Below are 12,169 nucleotides of genomic sequence, written 5' to 3'. Positions count from 1 at the left end.
GTGACCCTCTAGCCTCTTCGTGTTCCTGATCTAGGTTTTAATTTCCACTATTGTTTTGTAATTTGTTTTGTTTTTTGGGGTTTTGTTTGTTTTGGAGATAAGAGTCTCACTGTGTAGTTCAAGTTGACTTTGAACTTGCTTATGTAGCCCAGGCTGGCCTGGAACTTCCAAGGATCCTCCTGCCTCAACCTCCCAAGTGCTGGGATTATAGACATGGGCTATCATGCCTGGCTTGTAATTTGTTTTTGTTTTTTGTCTTTTTGAGCCAGGGTCTCACTATGTAGATCAGGCTGGCCTTGAGCTCACTTTGTGGTCCAGGCTAGTCTCAAACTCACAATGATTCCCCTGCCTCTACCTCCTGAGTGCTGAGACTACAGGCATGTGCCACTATGTCCGGCCTATAATTTGTTTTTTAAAAAAGGTTAAAAAAAAAAAAAAAAAAAACTTTCTAAAAACCTACAGGAACAAGGTCTAGCACAGTGATACATGCCAGGACTCAAGAAGCTGAAGCAGGAGGATCACTGTGAGTTCCAGGCCAGCCTGGACTACATAGCAAGACCCTGTCTTAAAAACACAAAACCCAACCAAACAACACACACACACACACACACACACACACACACACACGCACAAACTAGAAGATCTGAGAATTTAGTTCAGTGATAAGACTATGCTATGTGCTTAGCACATATGAAAAGTTAGGATGTACTCTCAGCATCCCACATAAACACAAAACAAAAACTCAACAAAACTCAGAAGGCAGGAAAAAAAAAGTTGATTAGAAAATGATCTTTTTTTTTTGTTTTTTTTTGTCTTTTTCCTTTTATTGGTACCAGGGATCGAACTCACGACTGCCTGCTTGCAAGGCAGGCACTTATGCCACTGAGCTAAATCCCCAGCCCCAGAAAATGATCTTATACTGTCTATCCATTTATTAGGAGTTACAGTAGATCCTTGCTAGCTGACACAAATTTTGAAGGTAAAGAGTACACTGATAAAAAATGACATTTGATAAAATGAGCACTGCTCAGCATAAAAGCATCTGCAAACATTAACTTTGGCATGGATTATAGTAAGAAAGTTAAGACTTTAGTATAACCTATTAAAAAAAGCTCACACAGCAATAAAACCCAAAATGTGTAATAGTCATTGTACAAAAGAGAGGAAAAGAAAGTGCTCTAAATGATATAACTGCATGTATATTTAAGTGTATAAGATAGAAAATGATATCACTGAGTTTTATTGGATCATTGAACAGAACTGTTTGCAGTATCATTGTTGGAATGCCCACTTTACAAGCTTTAATTTTGTGACTTGAACAATTATTTCTAAGATGACAATATGTAATCCATTAACTAGTGATTTCCTACTGTTTATTTTTTTCTGTAAATCTGTATAACTTGTACCCTTTCTCTGCTTTTTTTTTCTTCTTAATTAAAAAAAAAAAAAAGCTCACATAGAAGATGCACATGGTGGTACACACCTGTAATACCAGCATATGGGGAAGTTGGGGCAGGAAGTTCAAAAGTTTGTGCCCAGCCTGGAAAACTTAGCAGTCTAAAAACTGAGAGAGAGTGGGCTGGGGATTTCGCTCAGGGGTAATAAGTACCTGCCTTGCAAGCAGGCGGTCGTGAGTTCAATCCCCGGTACAGATTAAAAAAAAAAAAAAAAAATTGAGAGAGAGCATATGCACATGAGCAAGCGAGCTGGAAATGCAGCTCAGTGTGAAGGCCCTGGACTCAAATCCAAGTACTGGAAATTAAAAATTCACACAGCCAAACAAGCTTAGAAAACAAAATTGTCCCGATCTTTCCTATAGAAATATGATCCTTTGTTAGTACCTTTGTCTTTCTTGAAATCCAGTGCATCTTGCTTATCTGTGACAATCTCCTTCATGTTGACAACACTTCGGTGGATTAGCTGACGGAGAATCTTGATCTCACGGATGGCAGTGATTGGGAAGCCCTCTTTCTCATTGTCTAGTCTCACCTTCTTCAGAGCCACTAGCTCTCCTGTCAGAACAAATGCAGGCCATTATTACCAATTAGCATGGTTTAGTCAATGTTGTGAAGCCCCATTGCATGTCCCTCCTCTTGATAACTATTTTTCCATCTTTACTTTTAAGGCTTGGAGTTAGTCATGGAATATTCGGTTAGGCCTACCTAAAAATGTTAGGTTAAAAATATAACAGTTATTCAAACATTTCATTTTATATTCAAGTTTTCCCCTCCCCCCTAACATACAGCAGTCACAAGTTCAACCCCAGGCTGGGCAAACTATTTACCTGTATCTTTGTCTTTAGCTTTATACACCTGACCATAGGTTCCCTCTCCAATAATTCCAATAATGTCGAACTTGTCCACACAGCGTTTCCCCCAGTCAGTTTCTGTTTGTCGTCTTTCTCCATAGCGAGGACAACAAATTCTAAAAACAAAAACAGAAAGGTTTTAGGGTTTTTTTTTTTTTGTTTTTCTTTTTTTTGGTATCAGAGCTCAAACTCACAACCTCTTGCTTATTAAGACAGGTGCTTGTGCCAGAGCGCTAAACTCTCGGCCCCAAAAAAAGGTTTTTAAATGATGACTTCACTAGTTCTTGTATTTTCTATTAATATTATTGAAAAGGCAAAAATTATAAAATAAACAGTTTCTCAGTGGCTAAAACAGATTGAACAATAAATTTACTGCTTACTTTCTTGACTTTTCTTGAGTACTGGCTACAGCTCTAACAGGAAAAAAAATCCCTACATTCAAGGCTTATCATGAAAATAAAAAAATGTATTTTTGGCAGGAACACACGCTCAGTTAAATGGTAACTATTTTTTATTATTAACAGAGGAACATTAAGAGTTTAGCAGGTGCTGTATACTTCTTATCCCAGCACTTGGGAGACTGAAGCAGAAGACTGCCCCAAGTTCAAGGTCAATTTGGGCCACACAGAGTTCAAGGCCAGCTTGAATTACATAGGAAGACTCTATCTCAAAAAACCTCAAGGAATACTAAAAGTCTGATCGGCAAATATAGAGATACTCTGTCAGTGTCCCTACTATTACCTTGGCTAGCCATGGGAAATTGTCGTTCATAGGTTTTTTTCTCATTTCTATTAAACATTAATATATAAAAAAAAGTGATTTTTAAAATAAAAAAATAAAAATTGGACCAGACCCAGTTTATACTATATAGCATACCAATTTATATGCTTTAGGGGAAAAAAAAGTCCCATTTATTAATTTTTCAGTTATGTGTACATACATGATTGACATATGATTTTTTTAGCACTAGGAATTGAATTCAGGACCTCACATTTGCAAGGCAGGCACTGAGCCTTTTCCCAATGAGCCATTTTCCCAGCCCTTGATTGACATATCTTAAATGAAAGGAGTTTTCCTTCTTTTAGTATTCTCAGTATAAAGAGTTAAAAGATTTCACTATATTTGGATTTGGGATTTGTTGCTTTTCTAAAAACATAGCACTAAGCACAGTGGCTCATGCCTATGATCCTAGCATTTGGGAGGCTGATGCAAGAGAACTGCTGAGTTCGAGGTCATCTTAGGCTACACAGCAAGATCCTGTCTCAAAAAATAAAATAAAATAAAAATAAAGCTGCAATTATGCCGTTCCAAGTGGGGGCGTGGGCACCACAGCCTGCAGCCTACACACAGTTTTGGTGCCCTATGCAGCCTTCCTGATGTGACAGGCCAGCACTGCTCACAGTGTATAAATTCACAGAAAAACACACATGGACAACAATAGAAAGTGGTAGTGGAACACTAGCAATCAGCAGCTTTGGACTGGAAGCTCTGGGTGATGTTTACTGTAGTCTACCTGAAGTTACAACAAACTTAAAACACCATGAAGTGTTTGGTGCTTTGCAAAGTGTTAAAGCTGCCACTGAATTTTATTTTCCTGTCAGGAGAAGTAACTGAAATTAATGAAGCACTTGCTTTTCAATACAATCAATCTTGTTATGAAGATGGCTAGCCCATCAAGATGGCAGTGAGTGACACTTCAGAACTATATGAGTTCATGCCTATAATTCTAGCACTTGGGAGGCTGAGGCAGGAGGATTGTTGAAAATTGGAGACCAGCTGGGGCTATAAAGTGAGCTCAAGGCCAGCTGAACTACACAGTGAGATCTTGTCTCAAAAACAGAAAAAACAAACAAAAACCCAAAAAACAAAAAACAAAAGAACTACATGAGCTCATAAAGTAAAAAAGCCTATGAAACACGGATGAAATCAACTGAGGAATAAAGTAGCACAAAAAGTGACTTCATCCAGCACAGCTGTCTGCAATTAGTGGTGGACATTAAAACTTTAGAAAACAAACTTTTTTTTTGGTACTGGGGATTGAACTTACAACCCTGTGCTTGCAAGGCAGGTGCTTATGCTGCTGAGCTAAATCCCCAGGCCCCTTGAGGAAACAACTTTTAGCAGTACTATACCAATGGAAAAGGAAATCATGCTTAACACTGGCTGGATGAAAATACCCCTTAACCCTCTAGTGACTGCAAATAAACACATTGCACATATTTTTATACATACCTTATGACTTTGATTTTTATTGACAAAGTCTCACTGTGTAGTGAGAGCTGGTCTTGAACTCACTATGTAGCACAGCCTGGCTTTGAACTCATGGTGACTCTCCTCAGCCTCCCATATGCTGGAATTACAGGTGTGTGCCACCACACCTGGCTTCACTTTATGATTTTCAGACTAGGCTGTACGTTTTGATACTCAGAATTCATTAAATTATCTGGTAAAAACTAGTTATAAAAATTATGTAATTCAAGGACAACATAGTTATAAACCTTACATAATATTGTAACTTGCAGGACAGGGATATATAGCTCAGTGGCACAGCACCTGCCTGACAAGTGCAACATTGTGAGTTTGATTCCCAGTACCAAAAAAAACCAAAACAAAGCAAAACAAAAAACTGCTTCTTGCTTACATTTCTCCCTGGATTTGGGTGGAAATACTTGAATGATCTTCCCCTTGGAAATAACTAGGGGTGGAGAAGCATTTGTGTCAGCTGCATAGTGTCAGATGAAGAACTTTTCTTAACTTTTAATAGACTGCGTTGGCTGGGACTGTTTTTAATACAGTGAAGGAACAGCTTTGCAGCACAATAAAAAACAAATATTCAACTTTTTAAAAAACAAAACAAAACCATAACTAACTAAGTATTACAGGCACAGAAGAATAGAAATTGATAGACTTTTGGCCATAAAAATAAAAAACATACTTGAGGATCAAACTTGTATGACTTTACTGGTATAGACTGCAGAAGAAACATGTGAGAGTTAGTCCCAAAAGGGGAAAAGCTATAATTAACAATAGATCTCTTGGCAAAAAAAACAACAGATAAATCCAAATGGAGAGACATTCCACCAAATTGATATTTTTCTTTTTTTTTTTAAACTTTTTTTTTTTTTAATAGGTACCAGGGATCAAACTCATGACCACCTGCTTGCAAAGTAGGTGTTTATGCCGCTGCGCTAAGTCCCCAGCCCGAATTGATATTTTTCAATAAAAAAAAAATCTCTTCAAAACTCACTTTGGTCTCTTTTTAAATGGTTGCTGAGGTGGTGTAATTGCCTTTGGCTCTGGAGAGTCTGGGGGAGATGGGTCCCCACCAGGGAGCTCAGGAGGAAGAGGAAGGTCTGTGAGTAAATGGCGTGTCCTCTGTTCCTTCTCTTTCTTTACAGGTTTTGAAGGAAGAGTTTCTTTTGGACTAAATAGAGGTGAAGAGAAGAAAAGACATTGTAATTACTTTTTTTTTTCATTGTAATTACTTAAAGGATATGCAAACACAACTTTACAAGGAAGATTATAACGTACAGATATTAAAGGATAACAAAGATTTTAAGGGAAAAAGTGTAACAAAAAAAGAAAATTTAAAAATTGGGATATTACACATTATTCTTTTATCAAACTTTTAATGTCTTTCCTAAAATTTTACTTGGACTTTATTGAGATAAAATGAAACACAGGAAGTAATTTTTGGAATTTACCGACCCTATTTTATAGTGTTGTTATTGTTTATTTGTTTGTTTGGTACTGGGGATCTTAACCTCATACTTACTGAGAGCTACTGAGCTAAATCTGTAGCCCTTGTTTGTTTGAGACAGTCGTGCTATGTATTTCAGGCAGGCCTCAAATTCACAGTAATCTTCCTGCCTCAGCCTCAAAAATACAGGAATTAAAGGTGTTCGTGACCACACCCAGCACTGACTCTGTACTGTAGCCAATAAAGACTTAAGTAACAAACAAGAGCTAAACAATTTAGCACTACTGTATTACTGAATATGTGGGGAAAAAGAACTTTTGCTTTGAGACAGGGTCTCACTACATAGTACAGGCTAGCCTTGAACTCACTATACAGCCCAGGCTGGCCTGGAACTCACAAGGATCCTCTGCCTCAAGTTCCCAAGTACTGAAATTACAGGTGTGTGCCACCATACCTGGCAGAAAAAGAAACTTTTGAGATAAAGGTTCACTAGTTTCCAGACTGGGTTCCAACTTGTGATGCTTTTACAGCTTCATGCCTGTAACCCCACCTGCTTAGGAGGCTGAGGCAAAAGGATCCCAAGTCTGACTCCAGCCTATGCAACTTATTGATCTCTGTCTCAAAATAAAAAATATAATGGGCTGGGACTATAACCCAGTGCAAAGGCCCTGAGTTCAATCCTCAGTGCCACATACACACACACACACACACACACACACACACACACACACACAAAACATAGCTAAAATAGAAATCAAAAACTAGTGAAAAATATATGAAATGTGATGCAAGTATACAGTGAATGTATATTTTTATTTATTTATTTAATTTTTTTGGGGGGGGTCTTTTTCATTTTTACTGAGCTAAATCCCCAGACCCTACAGTGAATGTTTAAAACTTTACTACAGTACAGTGCAAGGTGTAGTGGCAAACACCTATAATCCCAGCACTTGGGAGGCTGAAGCAAGAGGGTCACTTCCAATCTGAGGTCACCCTGGGATACATAGTAAATTTAAAGCTAGCCTGAATTACCTAGCAAGACCCTGTCTCAAAAAAACAAAGAATAAAAACAAAGAAAGAAAATTATTATACTAAAGACATGTTGTCATCTATCCTCCCACCAAACATTCCCCCAAAACACACACGCTTCAAACACACTTATCCAATCATTTTTGCAATTTCTGAAGCAGTTCTGGAAGTCCTCTTCTGTGTCTTTCACATGGTGTTGTGACTGCCCCAAAGTCCTGAATCAATTCCAACTTTTCATTTTGACTCTAGGGAAAGAGTTAAGTCACTGGTGCCTGATCTAGTGAATAAGAAGATAAAGACACTGCAGTGCTTTTATAAGCCCGCCTTTCTGTAGCAGGCAGCATTCACCAAATTTTTTATCACAACTCATAGAAATTTTCATGGAGGGGCTGGGGATTTAGCTCAGTGGCATAAGCGCCTGCCTTGCAAGCAGGCAGTCGTGAGTTCGATCCCCGGTACCAATAAAAAGGAAAAAGACAAAAAAAAAAAAAAGAAATTTTCATGGAAGAGAATGTCTGGATCTGCTTTAGAAAGTGGCCAAGAACAATGGGATAAGCATATTCAAACAGGAGGGAATACTTTGAGGGGGATAAATAGCAATGTGTCTTTTAGTGTAATAAAATTTTTTTTTTAATTTTTATTTTGAAAGTATACAACAGAACAAGTCAGAATAAAGCCAACTAAGATCGTACAGTGAAATTGGTACAGAACTTCACAGCAGGTTACCAGGATAACAGTAATAGGTATCACAGTATATTTTGTTATCTTTATAATAGTTGTTCTTTCAATCCTGTAAGTGTAATAAATTTTTTAAAAATTTAAACATTCACTGTATATTTCAATCACTGCATATTTGTATTAAATTATTCTACTTTTTTAAAAGTAAAATTATCTCTGACCAGACAAAATAGGTAAATTATAATCTAAAAATCTAAGGAGAAAGAGTCCAGCACCTATTTCAGATTTATTAAAGCAGCTGGTGCCTCCTGTGATAACCATCACATTATAGTAGTGCAAAAAACAAAAAACAACAAAAAAATAAAGGATAGCTTTCCAGGGATAGAATTTAAAAGGTCAATTTTTGGATCTAGTTTTTTTTTTTTTTCTTTTTTAACCATAGCAATTTATTTATGAGGATATAACATGTACATCCTCAGAAAAGACAGACACCTACAGTACAGGACTACTAGTTCATGCCTACAAATAAGTTCTTCCATTATCAGAAGGTTGAAAGGATCTCAGAATCCTATGTACTCCTCCGCAGTTTTTTTTTGATAGCTGGTAATGAGAAAATAGACGCTTTAATACTTTCTAAAATAAGGAACAGATCCATTCCTTGCAACATATCTTTCTTTTTAAAGTATACTTCTGCCCTTTGTGTGTGAAATTCTAATTTTTTTCTATAAGAGATCTCATTTATTCAAAATATAAGAACACAGTCTCAAGAGCTATGTACTTTTTACTAGTTTTAATCTTTTTTTTTATTTTTTGTACCAGAGATCAAACTCATGACCCAGTGCTTACCAGGGAGGTGCTTCCACTGCTAATCTAAATCCCTGGCCCCATTTCTATCATTTAAAACCCTTTTAAAAGGGGTCGGGGATTTAGCTCAGTGGCACAAGCACCTGCCTGGTCATGGGTTCATGGCCTGTAAGGTCATGGGTTCGGGCCCCAGTACCTAAATAAATAAATAAATAAATCCCTTGTAAATCAGACAGAACAACAGAATCTAGGTTAGCTTGTACCACATTAACCAGAATGGCAATAATCTGGCAATAACCAGAATGGAGGATACAGTGATCACCTAAAACTTCCTACCAAATTACTGGTAGAGATGAACATCGTAATTTGGACTCACATTTTTCTAACCCACAACAAAGTCTATTACTAGAAAACTCTTAAAGAGTCAGGATGCAATATAGGCTTTTAAAAGATATTTAGGGAAGAAAAATTCTTAATTTCTCAAATGTTAGAATATTCTTTGTAAACCTAATGCCTCATGATTCAGCAATACATTTTCTTGATTCTGCTTCACTAGAAGAAAAAGAAAAATTCAAGTATCCAAAATGCCTCATGAATGCTATTCAAGTTAGGTTCAATCTGTCTTATATTTAAGGTTTGTTTTCCCCAAAGTTTACTTCATATATTCCTTTTGAAAACTACAAATTTATTGCATATTTATTTCAAGAAGAAAGAAGTATTTGATAGGATATATACAAGTCAAGGGAACACAATTTCAGTACAGGTCAAATCCTATTTCATCAAATTCCAATGTGTGAGAAACCTTGAAAATTTATGATGACCCTTAAAACTATATAATGTTTAACAATATTGCCATTATTCTTTAGTGTAAGGCACTAAGGATCAAGTAGCTTTATACAGTGACCACGATGCGACAGATACAGGGTCTAACTTAAAGAAGAAGATACATGTCAGTCACTACTTGAAGATTCAGTACCAGGAAAAGGTGATGTACACCTTATCAGCATCGGCAGTCCTGGTTTCCCATTTACACCTATATACAGGCTCACATGTAGTAATTAGGCTACATACTAATACTTGTGTATTTTTTAAAAAGGTTGCCAGAGTCCTGTCCAAATTTTAGTGTCATGGAAGTTAAGAAAATGGGATTCATCTGTAGGTACAAGGTAAACACTTACCTTAAGTTTTTAACTATAAAACACAGAATTTATATATATTCACCATTTAAAATGAAACAATTTCTCAATGCATAACTTTCAAGAGTTTGTTTGATTAAAGTTGTTGGGGAGGAAACCCCCAGCCTTATATGCTAGCCAAGCACTGTAGCAATGAGTTACTCCCCAGCCCCATTTTCAAGCTTTAATAGTATAAATTACTTTAAATATGATCATGCTTCTCCTTATCCTGGAAGTAGTTTTAAAAGTTATTTCATTGATTTTTACAAACTTGTATTAAAAATTAGAGATGAAAGTCTCTGCCTTTAGTCCAAGCTCTTGGGAGGCTGAGGCAGGGGTATATCAAGTTCCACATCCGCCTGCACAACTTAGTGAGACCATGTTTTAAAACAGTGTGAAGGCCCTGGGTTCAGTTTTCAATACTCTACTTCCTACACCCCCCCCCCCAAACTGGAAAACTAAGCATGGCTCTAGCAAAGTACGAAATCAAATTTGAACGCTCTTATAGATTCTTAATTTTCTACAGAGAGCTTATATTTTTAGAGACTCTACTTATAAGAATAATACAGTCAGGGGCCAGGGATATAGCCTAGCAGCACAAGGGCCTGCCTGGCAAGTGCAAGGTTCTGAGTTCAATTCCTTCAACAAAAAAAGAAAGAAAGAAAGAAAGAAAAATACATTCAGGCATGGTGATGTACAACTGTGATCCCAGCACTTGGGAGGCAGACAGGAGGATTATTTTGAGTTTGAGGCCAGCCTGGACTGCACAGCAAGACCCTGTCTCAAAAATTTAAAAAAAAAGAGAACATAAATTCCAATATAGTCTGACAAACTGCAGATTAAAAAAACAACAACAACAACAGAAAAACCATGAATATACAGCAGCGTCTGCCTGGCAAGTATGTCAAGAGTCCGATTCCCAGTACTCCCTTCCCACCACCAAAAAAAAGCTCATAGTCAGGTGTGCTTTGAAGGCTGAAACAAAAGGATCCCTACAAGCTCAAGGTCAATCCAAAATGCACCCTGAGTATAAGGCCAGCCTAAACTACACAATGAGACCTGGCCTCAAAAAACAAAACAAAACCTAAAATAAAAAGGCTATTAGAAACATAGGGCAAGGAAAAAGATTTTTTTGGAGACAGTCTTACTATGTAGTTCAGGCTGGCCTCAAACTCACAGGGATCCTATTGCTTAGCCTCCTAAGAGCCAGGATTACAAGTGGCATGTGCCATCACATTCCAGAGAAAAGGTTGGTGGCATATGTCTATAATCTCAGCACTCTGGGAGGTTTGGAAGAGCTCAGTTTGGGCAACTCAGTGAGACTCTGTCTCAAAATGAAAAAGAGCTTGGGATAAAGGGCAACAGTTCTGGGTTTAGTCCTCAATACCACAAACAATTAAAAAATAAAACAAAAACAAAAACACATGATTAATTAAAATAGCTAAGGCAAGTACAAAGATGATCTCCTTAGACCAGGAAGATTTCTATTGACAGCCATTTCACGAATGGAATAAAGGTGGATGGTTTGGCAGCCTTTGCTTGCAGAAATTCAAGCATTGTAGACCACAAATGAAAAAGGGCTTTGAAATACTATCAACTAAGTTGATGTCTGATTTGACACCTGGGTTGATATACTCCTACACAAAATAAATCAAGGTTAAATTTCATTCTTTTCCCAAAAGTACTCTAACTGAAGAAAATAAATGCTCTAACATAAGCTGAATGTCATTTATGCCAACCATTTTCTTAACTACATGTCCACTATCATTTCAAGGAACCCTGACCTAAGCTCCTTCAGAAGTTTTATTTACTCATTTATTCAAATAACCAATAATTACTGATTGCATTGTGTTCTTCATCCAAGGTACGTTAGGCAATAAAAAGGATAAAATAGAAAGAGACACAGTCAGGTCCCTATGTAACTCTCTCCTTTCTTTTTTTGAATCTTTTGAAACAGGGTTTCACTTTATAGTTTAGGCTGGCCCTGAACTCTCTATGTAGTACAGGTTAGTCTCAAACCTGTGATGATTCTCTTCCCTCAGGCTCTGGAGTGCTGGAATTATAGGCATGCGCCACCACACTCAACTCTCAGATGTCTTTCAGCAAAGGTTTTTTTTTGGTACTAGGAATCAAACTCATGACCTTATGCTCACCAGGCAGGTGTGCCACTGAACTATATTCCTGGTCCTCAGCAAAGGTTCTTTACATAATGATTACTTTTTATTTCAAAGACAGGAGGAGCTGATACACAGAAATAGTAGAATCAAAAAGTAAAATGAAGAAAAAGAAAAAAATCACTTTAAAATTGAAATTGATAATGGAAGAAATTTTCATTTCCCTTCTACTTTTAACAATTTGTTTATGAAAAAATCTGATAAAAATCATCACACCTTGCTCCCCAACTTGTAATCATTCTGTCCTAGCCTCCTGGAAGCTGGTCCTACAGCCAAACAGCAAGCAAACATGAGGTGATTT

At 37.1% G+C, this 12,169-nt stretch overlaps 1 protein-coding gene across 10 annotated transcripts in view; it reads right to left on the bottom strand.

Moving 5' to 3' along the window:
• The window catches only part of Cdk12 (cyclin dependent kinase 12), a 76,706-nt gene that overhangs the window by 50,826 nt on the left and 13,711 nt on the right, over positions 1–12,169 (bottom strand). For all 10 annotated transcript variants that reach the window (XM_013149601.3, XM_063251478.1, XM_013149602.3 and 7 more), the window contains exons 3-5: positions 5,556–5,732; positions 2,285–2,424; positions 1,842–2,012 (exon numbers count right to left, since the gene is read on the bottom strand). In XM_013149601.3, coding sequence (XP_013005055.1) covers positions 1,842–2,012; positions 2,285–2,424; positions 5,556–5,732 — 488 coding nt within the window. The remainder of the gene's footprint in view (positions 1–1,841; positions 2,013–2,284; positions 2,425–5,555; positions 5,733–12,169) is intronic.

Source organism: Cavia porcellus, unplaced genomic scaffold (genome assembly GCF_034190915.1).
Source record: "Cavia porcellus strain 051 isolate PalLab524CR breed Dunkin Hartley unplaced genomic scaffold, mCavPor4.1 scaffold_6, whole genome shotgun sequence".
Taxonomy (NCBI): domain Eukaryota; kingdom Metazoa; phylum Chordata; class Mammalia; order Rodentia; family Caviidae; genus Cavia; species Cavia porcellus.
Note: the sequence above shows the minus strand (reverse complement) of the source record. Positions and strands in the feature narration are given on the sequence as shown.